Source organism: Rutidosis leptorrhynchoides, chromosome 11 (assembly GCF_046630445.1).
Source record: "Rutidosis leptorrhynchoides isolate AG116_Rl617_1_P2 chromosome 11, CSIRO_AGI_Rlap_v1, whole genome shotgun sequence".
In the NCBI taxonomy this organism is placed as follows: Eukaryota; Viridiplantae; Streptophyta; class Magnoliopsida; order Asterales; family Asteraceae; genus Rutidosis; species Rutidosis leptorrhynchoides.
This window is the reverse complement of record NC_092343.1, coordinates 283,321,765-283,337,434: the sequence shown is the minus strand read 5'-3', so window position 1 is coordinate 283,337,434 and position 15,670 is coordinate 283,321,765. Positions and strand designations below refer to the sequence as shown.

The following is a 15,670-nucleotide window of genomic DNA, read 5'->3' as shown; positions in this document are numbered from 1 at the left end:
ATTTGCTAATCCTTAGAATCATATACAAAAATAGATAAAGTCAAATGTACAACATAATATATACAATATATGCATATCTAGTCTAATACCAACACTTTATGTTGTGAGCTAACAAATTTGTCATTTGTTATCAACTGAAAAAAATGCACGCAAATACATTTACCATATACCATCCATTAGTATAGTATACTAACCTTTTAAAACTAATGAGTTAAAAATGAAGCTAAATATTTAGAGGTATGACTGAAATGGTTTAGGCGCTTCCGATTTTTGAGTTTTAGTTTTATAGCCTTGGTTGTTTTAGTCGACGTTGTTAATTTATTCGCCTTGTTGGTGGCTAGGTTTTGTTTTGGGTTAGCTTTGTTTCACGTGTTAAGGTTAGTTTTAGGCAACTTATCATTCGGTTTGCATTTGCTTTTATAAAAAAAAAATCATTCGGTTTGCATGTTGTTAATCTTCAAATCTGTTTATTTATATTATTATTTGTTTTTTTCACTAAACAGAGAAACACAAAAATGAATATATAGAGTTATGCCTGTAGAAGATCACCAGCGTTCACTACAAGAGCTCCCGGGATTGGAGGAACATCTGTCCATTGATTTTCATGGAACACTTGGAGGCCACCAACATCGTCTTGCAAAAGAATCGTGATGAAATCGTTGTCAGCATGTTCGGGGGTGCCAATTGTTAACTCGGGTTGTGGACATGAAGGATAGTAATGGCCAAGAAGAGCAAGTCCTTCAGCACACCCCATGTCATAAAGGTGTTTAGGGTTGAGCCCAAGAGCTTCAGATATTAACTCGAACACGCAACACCCAAGCTTCATCATCTGGCTCGAGTAGTCTGGCCATATTTCTCTGTAAAATTGATACAAGTACTCATAGTTAAGAGTTAATAAGTTCTATAGTGTTATTTCGTGTTTGATAATAAGTGATCGATAACGGATAATTATGTAAATACTATAATCATATTTCCAAATAAACGTTTCCCAAAATCATTGATTAAGAAGATGAATTATCCGAAGATAGCTTACTTGTTGAGGTCCCGAGATCCTCACAAGACATGTCATAGTCGAAACTCGCTAGTATATCTTGAAGTGGCGGAATAAAAAGTCGGAAATTATTACGAGATAATCCAGTTTTACCACATACAGTTAAGTATAAATATTTGTCATCTTCGATAGCCTGGAAAAGTTTATTCTTTTATTAATTAACACAAGGTTGAAATGACGGGTCCGTTAATACCTTGAAAGGTCAAGTCGGTCGAGGCGGGGTCGAGACAGAAGTCAAGCGACTTTGACCCGGTTTTACCGACCTTGACCTGAAATTTTTGGCGTTGACCGAGACGTTTTTAAGCGAAACGGGATACCAAACCGCTACAACCGCCGTTTGCAACCATAAATTAACAAGATGCCGATGATAAATAATACATTCAACAACATGAAATCAACGTGAATTAGTAATCAAAAGTGTTTTCTCACACCATTTTTCTTCATTAAATTACAAAAAAATAAAATAAAATGATATTCTTTAGATATGATTATTAAGGTAAAAAAATGATATTAGACCTGCAAGGGAGTGGCAAATCATTTGGTTGAGGTGGATCAGGAGCCATAGCACAATAAAATGAGTCACGCCAGTTAGTCACAGGTGCAGCATACAAATCAAAGTTACTATTATACACCACCTTAGTCTTCCCAGTACCATCTCTTGTATACCATTGTTTCTTCACATCTGTATCTTGTTCAAAAAACCCAATAATACCCTTTTTCGCATCCTCCAAAACACTAATCGGTATTCCATGATTCACAATCTGAAAAAATCCCCATGTCTCCAATGCATTTTTTACTTTCTCGACTACCTCGTTTCTCTTGATCGAATCCTGGTTGATATCCTCCATGTCAATGGTTGGAAGAGTTGACTTTGACTTAGACGTTTGACTTTGGTTTGCCGGACAAGGCAAGTGGAATATACGAGGGACTTTTGTGATTCCCGCTTCGATGAGCCCTTTGACTCCGGTTTTTGTTTCGTCAAAAGCGGTTAGCTCGGTTTTACGATCATAATTCGGTTGGATTATTCCATGACTAGTATTCAGACTCATCTTGGTTAGCTTCTCAAAACACAAGTAGTACATAATGCCTTAATATATATTCACAAGGGTACGTGTACCATAGGTAACTATTTAATAATTCGCCGGCCATTCATTGCTATTTAATATTTCACCGGCCACTAACTTGATTGGACCATGCTTGTTTTTTTGTTTAAAGAAAAAAAAAAACATGTACTCCGTATATATAAATAAGGAATCTTAAGTCCATGAATGAAAGAATCCTATGTGTTTGTGTTAGGACCTTACTACATCATAACAAGCAGATATTGAAGGATTGAGATTGTATGAACAAAGGCGGATAGAAAAACGGACAGTGAGTAAGAAAACGGACAGAGAGAAAACGAATAAATTTCACAGCTTCTTAAACTCGGTTGGTGTACAATTGCTATTTGACTAGGAGACGTAGGTGGTACTATAGCCCTCATCAATACCTCCTTTACAAAGTAAAACCTTACAATTTATACTATCAAATACATGACTTAGGGTTCTAACAATCTCTCCCTTAGTGTCCCTTATGTTGAAGGTGTGAAGAATTTGATCAAAGAAACAAGACGTGACTTGATGAACAAGACGCTTGACTTGGTGAACAAGTCGTAGGGAGCGTGACTTGGTGAAGAAGGCTTAACTTGGTGAACAAGTTGTAGGGAACTTGACTTGGTGAACAAGTCGTAGAGATCTTGTTGCCTTAATTAAATCTTCTAGTAGGAATGGAATGTGGAGCAAGTAATAGATATTTATGGAATGTCTTTTGCTTGAAGGACAAGTTTAACTTGGTGGACAAGTTTAACTCTTCCTATAAATTGTAACTCCTAGCCTCATTATAATGTGTGCACGAAATTAATAGAAGAAAAATCTCTGATTTGCGCCCGTGGAGTAAACTCTTCTCCGTGTTTTGGAATTGGGATATAACCACGTTAAATACCCTGTGTCATTTATCGTTCTAGCTTTATTAAATCGTTTGTCGTTTGTGGGTTGGTGATTTGATGAATCACCGTTCTTGTTAAGGCTTACCGAATTCCTAACAAGTGGTATCAGAGCTTTAAAGTGCGAAGACGGGCACGATGGCGATTTGAAAGCAAGATATTCGATATGTTTGATGATTCGGGTGTTCATCAAGGTTAGATTAAACGACAGGGTTGTGTGTCTTGCAACTTGTGTCGAGATATCGAAGATTTGTTGCTGAAGACAAAGAAGAGATTTTCGGGAAGATCCGGGTATCGGATCTAAGTTATCATTCCTTGCGGTCCCATTCAAGGGAATGATGAACTTTTCAAAATTCGGATTCTACTGGGCAGCTGGAGAAGAAAAATTACTGCGGGTTCGTTAGCCGTTGGATCGGCTTGAAACTTTTATCGAAGGTGCTGGAGTCATAGCTGTATAAATTTGAGGAAGTCAAACCGTTAGATCTCGACATATAATTTTTTGAAGCTGCTGCCGTTCAGGTTTAACCTATTTTGTTTCGGAGCTGTTAGAGGAGAAAAATTACTACGGGTTCGTTAACCATCGGATCGCCTTGAAAATTTTACTGCAGATGTTAGACTCGTAGATCTAGTCGTGGTCAAAATTTGGCAGTGATCGGATCGTTAGATCTTGAGTTATGATTTTTCGAAGTTGCAGTTGTTCGGGTTTAGAGCTGCTGTAAGAGAAAATTCATAGAGGGTTCGTCTACCGTTGGATTGACATGAAACTTGGATTGTACGTTTCAGAGGTGATGATCTAAACATGGTAAAATTTTGGTCATGATCGGACCGTTGTATCTTGAGATACGATTTTTTAAAGTTGCGGCAGTTTTATGAGAGAGTTCCGGTTTTGATGTTGCGAGTGGCGAGACGTTTTGTTTTGCGAATCTTCCGGCGATAAAGGCTGTGTTTTTTTAGAGAAGTAGGTTTGTTACAGGAGCCAAAATATATTCCGGATGTGATGGATGGCATTGTGGGCGCACCTCTCAACGCGCATGCGCTTCCTTGGTAACGTTGAGTTGATCCTGAAGTCTTGTATCGAAATCTCATTGGTCCGCACACAGACTGTTTGAGAGTTCCATTTGGCGGCAGTAAAGGTTGGGTCCGAACTATCGTTGGAAGGGAGGCCCATATGGACTTGGGTTTGAGGGGAGGTTTGTTTTGGGTGCAAACCTTAGTCATACATGAATATTGAGAAGAAAGAAGTGTGTGCTTAAGAGATGGTTTCTTTCAAGTTTGGGTGGCCAAGTAATAAACAGGGGGACATTCGTTTGAAAATTGACAGTGGGAGTTATCGTGGAAGGTTAGATACTCGCAGGTTGTAGTCTGGATGTGTGGATAGCGCAACGTGACATTTGCAGCATGTCAACGGTTGGCTTAACCCCTTGGTTGGCACGCGCAGGTTGTGCATCCTTAGTGGATGAGTTGATCTTGGAGCCTTGTACCATAAGTAGGCTTGATGTGGTCCCATTCAAGTTGTGTTCTGAGGTTGCGGCAGGTACTAAAGAAGGTTGGATCTTGACTATCATTGGAGGGATGCCGAGTTGAACTTGGGTTTGAGGGGAGTTTTGTTATGGTGCAAACCAAAGTCCAACATCAGATTATTGAACGAGTCGACTAATGTATTTAGTCAAATATTCTATAGTATATGGAATATGTGGGCAGGGTTAGAGCTTCTCTCACTAAAGAAATTGGTTTGAAGTTGTCGGAAAGGACGTGTTCGACTGTGACTCGGGTTTGGTGATGGTTTGTTCAACAAAGCGAGCGGTTTTCTTCGGGGTGACCAATTAAGAATCTTTAGATGATGGTAGAAGTGGATAATCTTGTAAGTCCTGGAACTTGAGTTTTCTAGAGGGTGTCGGGAATCCGATGGGAGTTTGGTAACCGACGAAAGTACTGAGCTGGTGGGAGTTTGACGACTAGTGGGAGTTATGGAGACGATTATGCAAAATGGGTCTCTAGTATTCACATGATTAGTGCGTATAACACTAGGGTACTTGGATGCTGCAAACATACCCTCGAATGGCAAATAGATTTGCAACTGACCGGTGGAACAAACCAGATTCTTCTCGGATAGCTGCGTTTTATTTCTTACTCGTACAGTGGGAGCGTGCTTGGATGAGAAGATGGAGTTTGTGAAAATCATAGCTATGAGGAGGTCAGTGTACCAGCGAGAAAGCGAAAAGTTGAAAAGGTGGTAGATTTCGAGGTTGTTCTCATTGGAGCCTTGATGAAGAGTCTACAAAGACGTCTGTTGAATTTTTTGATTGCTGGTAAAAGGAAATCATAGATAGACGGGAAATTCTGTACGAGGGTGATCATTGACATGTGGGTTTGGGATTGGACATGTCTAGAGTGATCAGTGAGGCGGTGAAGAATCCTATAATTGAAGAGTTGCATACTTCAATTGATCTTCTTGTGTAAGAAGATGATGGTGCGGGAAACCGAGAGTACCCATGTTAGTAACTGGAGATCGGGTTGAAGCTTAGCGGTTTTAATGTCGAAAGACTTCCTTCCATCTGTTGTGGAAGAGCGGCGTGACCCGGATGTTTGATTCCGGCGGTATCAAAAGTCGTAGCTGAGAGGAGATCGGGAGTTGCTATGGATGTTTGAACAACATTGACAGTTGAGGCGGTTATTGGTTTCTAGTTTAGACAAGTAGTGTTGAAGACCTTGTATCGAAAGTCTACTCATTCGACGTATGTGATGAGTGTGCGTGTCCCAAATGGAGTTTGGCGGTATAATGGTGGTTTGACGTTCTTGGTTGGAATGGAGATTGATGTTCGGGGTTTGTTCAAAATCTTTAAGTGGGAGATTGTTGAGTAGTGAAGAGTTTGCTCAAAGTCTTCAAGTGGGAGATTGTTGAAGGTGTGAAGAATTTGATCAAAGGAACAAGACGTGACTTAATGAACAAGACACTTGACTTGGTGAACAAGTCGTATGGAGCATGACTTGGTGAACAAGGCTTAACTTGGTGAACAAGTCGTTGGGAACTTGACTTGGTGAACAAGTCATAGAGATCTTGTTTCCTTAATTAAATCTTCTAGTAGGAATGGAATGTGGAGCAAGTAATAGATATTTATGGAATGTCTTTTGCTTGAAGGAAAAGTTTAACTTGGTGGACAAGTTTAACTCTTCCTATAAATTGTAACCCCTAGCCTCATTGTAATGTATGCACGAAATTAATAGAAGAAAAATCTCTGGTTTGCGCCCGTGGAGTAAACCCTTCTCCGTGTTTTGGAATTGGGATATAACCACGTTAAATACCCTATGTCGTTTATCGTTTTATTTATCGTTCTAGCTTTATTAAATCGTTTGTCGTTTGTGGGTTGGTGATTTGATGAATCACCGTTCTTGTTAGGGCCTACTGAATTCCTAACACCTTAGTGTCAATTATGAAATAAAAATACTCCTGATCATTAATCTCTCTGGAATCTAGTTCCTTTGAAATTGATCTTTGATGGAAAGCTCTTCATCTTCTCATATCTTCTCATGTTCTGACGCATATTCAGTATGCTTCGGATTCTGTGGATCAAATATTTAGCTATCTCTTTCTCTTCATCAAGATCACACCAATTATCCAACTTAAGTCTTAGAAATTTCAATGCAAATTGAAGCGTTCTGTCAGAATATCTTTTTAATTTGGAGGATCTCAGAAATATCTTCACATATTTGGAATTGGTGAAGAAGAATCCCTGTGGTTCAACAACTAAATGCAGCATTGGCCATAGTTCAAGGTTCAATGTATTGATTTAGTGTCGTTATCCCATTCTTGCTTTTTACAGCTTCAAGGCCTAATTGAAAGTCATCAATCACTACCCATCTCATGGAATCATTTATGAACCTCTAAACTGTTGTCATTGCTATTGCATGTTGAACACAAGTGTCTTCAAGATTACCAAGTAGTTGTAGATAAATCTGACGTCCTTCATCCTTATTTGTTCAAAACTAGCCTCAGAGAATTTATACTCATTCCCATATGCACGAACCACATTGAATAGAGGCATTCTGACATTATTTTGATCAAGAATTAAAATCTTGTTGATTTGAGTCAGTTCACATTGTCTTTGCTCTCTAATATCATCATCGTTCTTGATTCGGTAGATTTCTCTGATTGTCAAGTATGCATTTAAGAAATCTCGCTTCGTGTAGAAAGAACATGCACCAAGTACTGTCATAGATCCGGGTTTCTTAATATTTTCAATGTTGAAGATCCGATAGGCTTGTTCCGCTAAAAATGGTTCTTTTTCGGTCTTTTCTTCTTCATCATCATCATCAAGTACATACTATGCATCTATGACTAGCTGAATTTCCGTTTTTTGAAATGATATCTCTACATTTGGTGGAGTATAGGTATCCTCTTGATTATTTTATCATTCAGAAAATATCCACAGAACTCTGCTATTGGAACTTGAAGGTTTACAAATTGATGTAAAGAGAATGACTCCTCTTATTGCTTAATCTTATTTTCAAAGTCCCCATCATTTATCATGGTTATGTTCTGTTCTTTAACTCCTTCAACACCAACACACAGTTCATTTACCATGATCACTTCACTATCCTCTTGATCGAAGTACCCACATCTTCATATTTATGAGTGGACAAAGTACCCATTTCAAAAGTAGATCCACCTGTTCTATTCTCCCCCTCATGGAGATTCTCAGGATTAGAATTATCATGCTCATTTTAAGGTAAGATAACTAGTGATTTACAAGTAGTAGTTGGAAATGCTCATCATGCTTGTTGTAAATAGATGATGTATGCCTCTTTATGTTCATCAAATGTAGGTTGAGCTTGAGCACGCGGAATGTATAACAATTTTAACTCATCATAAGATAAGGTATATAGATAAGAGATTGAGATAATTTGAGTGTGTGAGTGTGGTGGTAGTGTAGGAAGTGATGTTGTTGATGTTGAGACCATTAGTGGTGGTGTGGTTAATACAGGAACCCGCAGAGCAAGATTCTCTGCTAACACTCCAGGTGTTATACTGGAAGTGGTTCGCGATGCCGTAGCACTTTTGTAACACCCCGTTTTTTGTTTCGCTAATGTTTGGGAGTGTCAGGAATTTGATGTGCAAAAGTTTGGTGTGTGCTGCGAGGTTATGCGTGAGTTCACCGTTTGGGCCATAACTTCCTCATACGAACTCGGATTGAAGCGAATTAAAAGCCCAGACGACCGTAATTCGAGCCTGAACATTTTTAAATTCAAGTTGGGAGCTGGCATGTGACGACCCGGAAATTTCTGACCAAATTTAAACCAAATCCTTATATGATTTCGATACGATAAGCAAAGTCTGTTTAATTAAATCTCAAAAACTTTGAACTGTTACATGGATACATTTAAACCTTTGACTATTCCCGAAGATTCATGAACAAATTGTTTATAAATAAATGTGCATATATATATATATATATATATATATATATATATATATATATATATATATATATATATATATATATATATATATATATATATATATTATGTGAAATTTTATTTATATATATATTTAATGTGAAATAATAAAATACCAATGAATCAGTAAAATTGAATATGTAAATTAATATAATATAATAGGACTGCTATTAAAAGTCTATTTATATGATATTTTTTCTTCTTAAATAATAAATATCGAATAAAAGTTATTATATAAAATATTATATGTAATTACAGATTAAAGTATAGATGTTATATTATGATCATTACTTGCATTATTCTTACTAATAGTAACATTAATATTTGTATCATTAGTAATATTATGTCTACTATAATATATATATATATATATATATATATATATATATATATATATATATATATATATATATATTATTACTAATGTTATTGTTAATAACTAGTGTTATTATTATAAATATCATTAATAATCTTATTATTGTCAATTTCATTAAAATCCTTAATATTGTGACTTATTATAATTGTCACTTTTATTTATATCATTATTTTTATTAATAAATATTACTATTCTTATTATTATCAATATTAATAAAACTATTGTAAATATTAGTATTAATATTTTTATTACCAATATAATTATTATTAATAGCATTACTAGGAACATTATTATTATTAATAATTATTATTATCAGTATTATTATTATTATTTATTTGTTATTATTATTCTTCTTATTATTATTAATATAATTATTATTATTAATATAATTATTATTATTATTAACCTTATTAGAATTATTATTAATATTAATATATTATGTAATTATTTAAAGTAACTGAATATGATCTATAACACAGTAAAATTCGTACACTTTGTTATACATCACAATTGAATATATATTTCTGTCTGTACTAGTCGATTTTTAATTCAAGGACACAACCAATTTCAGTTGTGTGTCACCATCTAACTTTTATTATTTTTATTAATTTTTGTCTCCTTTCTTCTCTGATTAAACAGGTCGAACCAATCAAAGCTATCAAACAAAATGATAATCGAATCTATTAGCTATATTAAGTTCACTTTTGTTCTATTTAATTGTATACTTACTGCAATTCGAGTGAAATAAAATTAAAACCTTCAAATTATCACGACCTCTCTGTTCTTCAACTTTTTGGCAAAATTACAATTTCGAATCAAATTGCAAAATGTGTAAATCCAGTAGTGTTTGAAAACTTCTCCTTAAACTCTCTACAAAGTTTCAAATTCCAATTCTTCTTATCAAATTCTAATTTCGTAGTCAAAGTTTTCAAATTAGAAAGTCAACTCATTTGTTCATCCAAAAATTTGAAGTCATGTTGATGTTTATGGTTAAATTGATAGTTTGTATAGTTTCAGTGAACGATTTACAATCTTTTTCGTGTTGTAACAATTTTCCAAAACGTTCTCAAAATCATAATCAATATTTTTTTTTTGTTATTGAAACCGTAACCCAGCAGCAACAATTTAATATTAATTTATTTTTTTATTTTTATTTTTTTCAGTTCTGTTAGTCAACAATAACTACAGTAGTTACTTTTAATTCGTTTACAAATAATAAAAACAGATTATATTTTTTGTGATTAATTGATTATGGCCGAAGGGTTTTGAGAGAAAGAAGAAGAAGAGGAACTAGGGAAAACAGGAGGGACGGATTAAATAATATTAGGCTGCTTAGATAAACAGAAAGACAACAGATAGAGTAATGGTTGGGGTGTGTTTTGGTTAACCGGGAGGTCATGGGTTCGAGTCCCGTCTTCAGCATTTCTTTTTACACAAAAATTATAAAGGGTATACCTTGTTATTTTATTTCTAATATTATTATATTTGTTATTATTATTATTGTTATTGTTATTATAAATTATTGTTAATAATACATGTATCATAATTATAGTTATTATTGTTAAGTATTGGTATTATTATTAGTAGTATTATTATTATTAAGTAAGATGAATATCATTATTATCAACATTATTAATGTAATTATTATTATAGATTTTGTCATCTAAAAGTATTAGTTAACATTATTATTATGATTATAGTTATAATTAAGGATACTGTTAGTATTATAACTATTATTATTATTATTATTATTATCATTATTATTAAGAAAACATAAGTACTATGACTAATATTATTATCATTTTGTTATTAAGTAACACCATTAATTATTAATAACGTATTTTTAGTATTAGTATCATTTTTAAACTTATTATTGTTATTATTAACCAGAGTATTATTAATAAGTTTATCATTAGTAATAAGATTGTGATGCCCCGTATAAAACCATCGTGTACGAATCATCAACAACAGGATCATTACAAGGTTAAGTACTATATGCTGTAATTAAAGAAGTTGCATTCGCGATAAAAAGGTGATGTCATAACCGACATCAAATGTTTTACATTTCAAAAGCATGCTTCACTAAGTAGAAGCAAATAATAAGTGTACATGACCACAATGGTCGTTACAAGTCATAGTTCAAAAGTACGAATGTTTGAATGCAAAATAAAGTAGTTCATGCGATGACAACTCTAAGCAGCGGGTGTCTACAGCACGACTAGTACACAATGGAAGCTAACCTCAAGCACCTGAGAAAAACATGCTTAAAAATGTCAACACAAAGTTTGGTGAGCTATAGTTTAAGTATAACAGTATGTAAGGTAGGCCACGAGATTTCAGTGCTACAAAGAGCGTTTCAAAACAGTATGATAAAGTATATGTTAACCGTGGGCACTTGGTAACTAACTTAACGTTTATACCCCCTGAAAGTACACTTGGCAAGTGCGTATGTCTACGAAGTATTAAACACTCGTTAAATGCTAGCGCGACTAGCCCGAGTGGGGATGTCAAACCCTATGGATCCATATCTAAGATTCGCGTTCACGGTTCAAAAACCAATGATTAAACGTTACCGAGCTAAAGGGAATGTTTATGCCGTTGTATAACCCACACATATATAAGTTTAAGTACTCATGCCTAGTATGTAAAACATAAAATCCGCATGTATTCTCAGTTCCCAAAATAAGTTAAAGTAAAAAGGGAATGCTATAACTCACAATGATAATGTAGTCGTAAAGTCGGTTCGGAAAAGGTGTGCAAGTAATCGGTCCGAAGGTCCTCAACCTAAGGAAAATAATACTAAGTCAGTAAATCGTCTTAATAGGTTTAAAATTATGTAAATAAGGTCTTAAGGGTCATCATCATTCATCATCAAACATAAGGCGTAAAGTAGGTTTCGTTTATGAAAGTAGTTTAAAACAAAGTCTGACTTCAGTCAGTCACCACGGCCTCTACCCTTACTGAATTAAGGTGAGACCAGTGGTCATGGCTCCGTCTATGAGTCCCTTAAGTGTGGTAAAATTTACAGAAGCAAACTCATCTTCGTTTAACTGTGATGATGGTCTAAGTGCGAGTAGGTCAGAAATTTCTGCACAACGTTAAAGGACATAGTGACGATCGGAGGGCCATAAATCCTAAAGTGTAACTCGGATTAAGATGAGTCCTATATGAAAAGTTATATACTCGAAAAGTTCTATCTAAAAATCAAGGTTAAAACAGCCCAGGTCTACTGGTATGTTACAGAAACATCAGATCATTAGCTTTTGGACAGAAACAGTAAGTTTAAAAGGATTCTGGTGGTCTTGGTGCTTGATGTTCATCATGGTTCTCGTCCTTGATGCATATAGCTTCAAGTGTACAACTCATTGATGTATCTACATCATCTTAACCAAGTCTTGACCATCATAACCCTAGTGCAAGTCTAAGACATGAAGCACAACTCACTTAAGAGTTGCATGTAGTTTGATGAACCAAAGTTACATCAAAGTCTTAGGTTTGACACTTACATGAACTATAAGACTAACAATAAGTTACAAACTTGAAAATAAACTAACTAATCAAGATCTTAAGATGTAGAACATAGTTCTTTAGTTAGATCTTGAAGATCCAAGACTCAAAAGTCAAGATCAAGCATAAGTATACAAAGTTATATTCAAAAAGTTTCATTTGCATGTTCTTGAACTAGTAAAGTTAACTTTTAGTTCAAGAGAAATGAGATCAAGGTTAACTAGTAACACTTGACCAATAATAACATAAATCATGAAATTAAAGTGCAAGTAAATGAAGTAATTAGCTAAGTAAACAAGTAATTAAGTTCATGGTTTGCATACTTTAAAGATTCAAGCCTAAGCTTGATCTTTAAGGAAAGTAAACTTTAAAGTTTATTTCATGAATCACAAGTATGCTTTCAACACATGAACTTACAAACTTTTGAAACAATAAATGTAGAACATAAACTAGTAAGTTTAGTTCTTGTGTTCTTAATAAATACAAGATAAATGAAGAAGGAAACTAGTAAGTTTGATTCTTGGAACTAAGTAAGTAACTAACAACAAGTAATCTAGTAACAAACATGAACAAGTATTAACAAGCAATTGATGATGATATGTGAAATGTCCCGTTCTTATTGATTAAAAACGTTCTATATTAATTGATTTCGTTGCGAGGTTTTGACCTCTATATGAGACGTTTTTCAAAGACTGCATTCATTTTAAAACAAACCATAACCTTTATTTCATCATTAAAGGTTTAAAAAGCTTTACGTAGATTATCAAATAATGATAATCTAAAATATCCTGTTTACACACGACCATTACATAATGGTTTACAATACAAATATGTTACAACAAAATAAGTTTCTTGAATGCAGTTTTTACACAATATCATACAAGCATGGACTCCAAATCTCGTCCTTATTTAAGTATGCGACAGCGGAAGCTCTTAATAATCACCTGAGAATAAACATGCTTAAAACGTCAACAAAAATGTTGGTGAGTTATAGGTTTAACCTATATATATCAAATCATAATAATAGACCACAAGATTTCATATTTCAATACACATCCCATACATAGAGATAAAAATCATTCATATGGTGAACACCTGGTAACCGACATTAACAAGATGCATATATAAGAATATCCCCATCATTCCGGGACACCCTTCGGATATGATATAAATTTCGAAATACTAAAGCATCCGGTACTTTGGATGGGGTTTGTTAGGCCCAATAGATCTATCTTTAGGATTCGTGTCAATTAGGGTGTCTGTTCCCTAATTCTTAGATTACCAGACTTAATAAAAAGGGGCATATTCGATTTCGATAATTCAACCATAGAATGTAGTTTCATGTACTTGTGTCTATTTTGTAAATCATTTATAAAACCTGCATGTATTCTCATCCCAAAAATATTAGATTTTAAAAGTGGGACTATAACTCACTTTCACAGATTTTTACTTCGTCGGGAAGTAAGACTTGGCCACTGGTAGATTCACGAACCTATAACAATATATACATATATATCAAAGTATGTTCAAAATATATTTACAACACTTTTAATATATTTTGATGTTTTAAGTTTATTAAGTCAGCTGTCCTCGTTAGTAACCTACAACTAGTTGTCCACAGTTAGATGTACAGAAATAAATCGATAAATATTATCTTGAATCAATCCACGACCCAGTGTATACGTATCTCAGTATTGATCACAACTCAAACTATATATATTTTGGAATCAACCTCAACCCTGTATAGCTAACTCCAACATTCACATATAGAGTGTCTATGGTTGTTCCGAAATATATATAGATGTGTCGACATGATAGGTCGAAACATTGTATACGTGTCTATGGTATCTCAAGATTACATAATATACAATAAAAGTTGATTAAGTTATGGTTGGAATAGATTTGTTACCAATTTTCACGTAGCTAAAATGAGAAAAATTATCCAATCTTGTTTTACCCATAACTTCTTCATTTTAAATCCGTTTTGAGTGAATCAAATTGCTATGGTTTCATATTGAACTCTATTTTATGAATCTAAACAGAAAAAGTATAGGTTTATAGTCAGAAAAATAAGTTACAAGTCGTTTTTGTAAAGGTAGTCATTTCAGTCGAAAGAACGACGTCTAGATGACCATTTTAGAAAACATACTTCCACTTTGAGTTTAACCATAATTTTTGGATATAGTTTCATGTTCATAATAACAATCATTTTTTCAGAATAACAACTTTTAAATCAAAGTTTATCATAGTTTTTAATTAACTAACCCAAAACAGCCCGCGGTGTTACTACGACGGCGTAAATCCGGTTTTACGGTGTTTTTCGTGTTTCCAGGTTTTAAATCATTAAGTTAGCATATCATATAGATATAGAACATGTGTTTAGTTGATTTTAAAAGTCAAGTTAGAAGGATTAACTTTTGTTTGCGAACAAGTTTAGAATTAACTAAACTATGTTCTAGTGATTACAAGTTTAAACCTTCGAATAAGATAGCTTTATATATATGAATCGAATGATGTTATGAACATCATTAATACCTTAAGTTCCTTGGATAAACCTACTGGAAAATAGAAAAATGGATCTAGCTTCAACGGATCCTTGGATGGCTCGAAGTTCTTGAAGCAGAATCATGACACGAAAACAAGTTCAAGTAAGATCATCACTTGAAATAAGATTGTTATAGTTATAAAAATTGAATCAAAGTTTGAATATTATTATTACCTTGTATTAGAATGATAACCTACTGTAATAAACAAAGATTTCTTGAGGTTGGATGATCACCTTACAAGATTGGAAGTGAGCTAGCAAACTTGAAAGTATTCTTGATTTTATGTAACTAGAACTTGTAGAATATATGAAGAACACTTAGAACTTGAAGATAGAACTTGAGAGAGATCAATTAGATGAAGAAAATTGAAGAATGAAAGTGTTTGTAGGTGTTTTTGGTCGTTGGTGTATGGATTAGATATAAAGGATATGTAATTTTGTTTTCATGTAAATAAGTCATGAATGATTACTCATATTTTTGTAATTTTATGAGATATTTCATGCTAGTTGCCAAATGATGGTTCCCACATGTGTTAGGTGACTCACATAGGCTGCTAAGAGCTGATCATTGGAGTGTATATACCAATAGTACATACATCTAAAAGCTGTGTATTGTACGAGTACGAATACGGGATCATACGAGTAGAATTGTTGATGAAAATGAACGAGGATGTAATTGTAAGCATTTTTGTTAAGTAGAAGTATTTTGATAAGTGTATTGAAGTCTTTCAAAAGTGTATAAATACATATTAAAAC

At 34.0% G+C, this 15,670-nt stretch overlaps 1 protein-coding gene across 1 annotated transcript; it reads right to left on the bottom strand.

Annotated features, from left to right (window-relative positions):
* Positions 1 to 439: 439 nt before the first annotated feature.
* On the bottom strand, positions 440 to 2,227 carry LOC139877891 (1-aminocyclopropane-1-carboxylate oxidase homolog 1-like). The gene is made up of 2 exons (XM_071865290.1): positions 1,568 to 2,227; positions 440 to 857 (listed from the first exon to the last, which is right to left on the bottom strand). The coding sequence occupies exons 1-2, from the start codon at positions 2,131 to 2,133 to the stop codon at positions 530 to 532; spliced, it is 894 nt and encodes a 297-aa protein (XP_071721391.1). The 5' UTR covers positions 2,134 to 2,227; the 3' UTR covers positions 440 to 529.
* Positions 2,228 to 15,670: the final 13,443 nt, after the last annotated feature.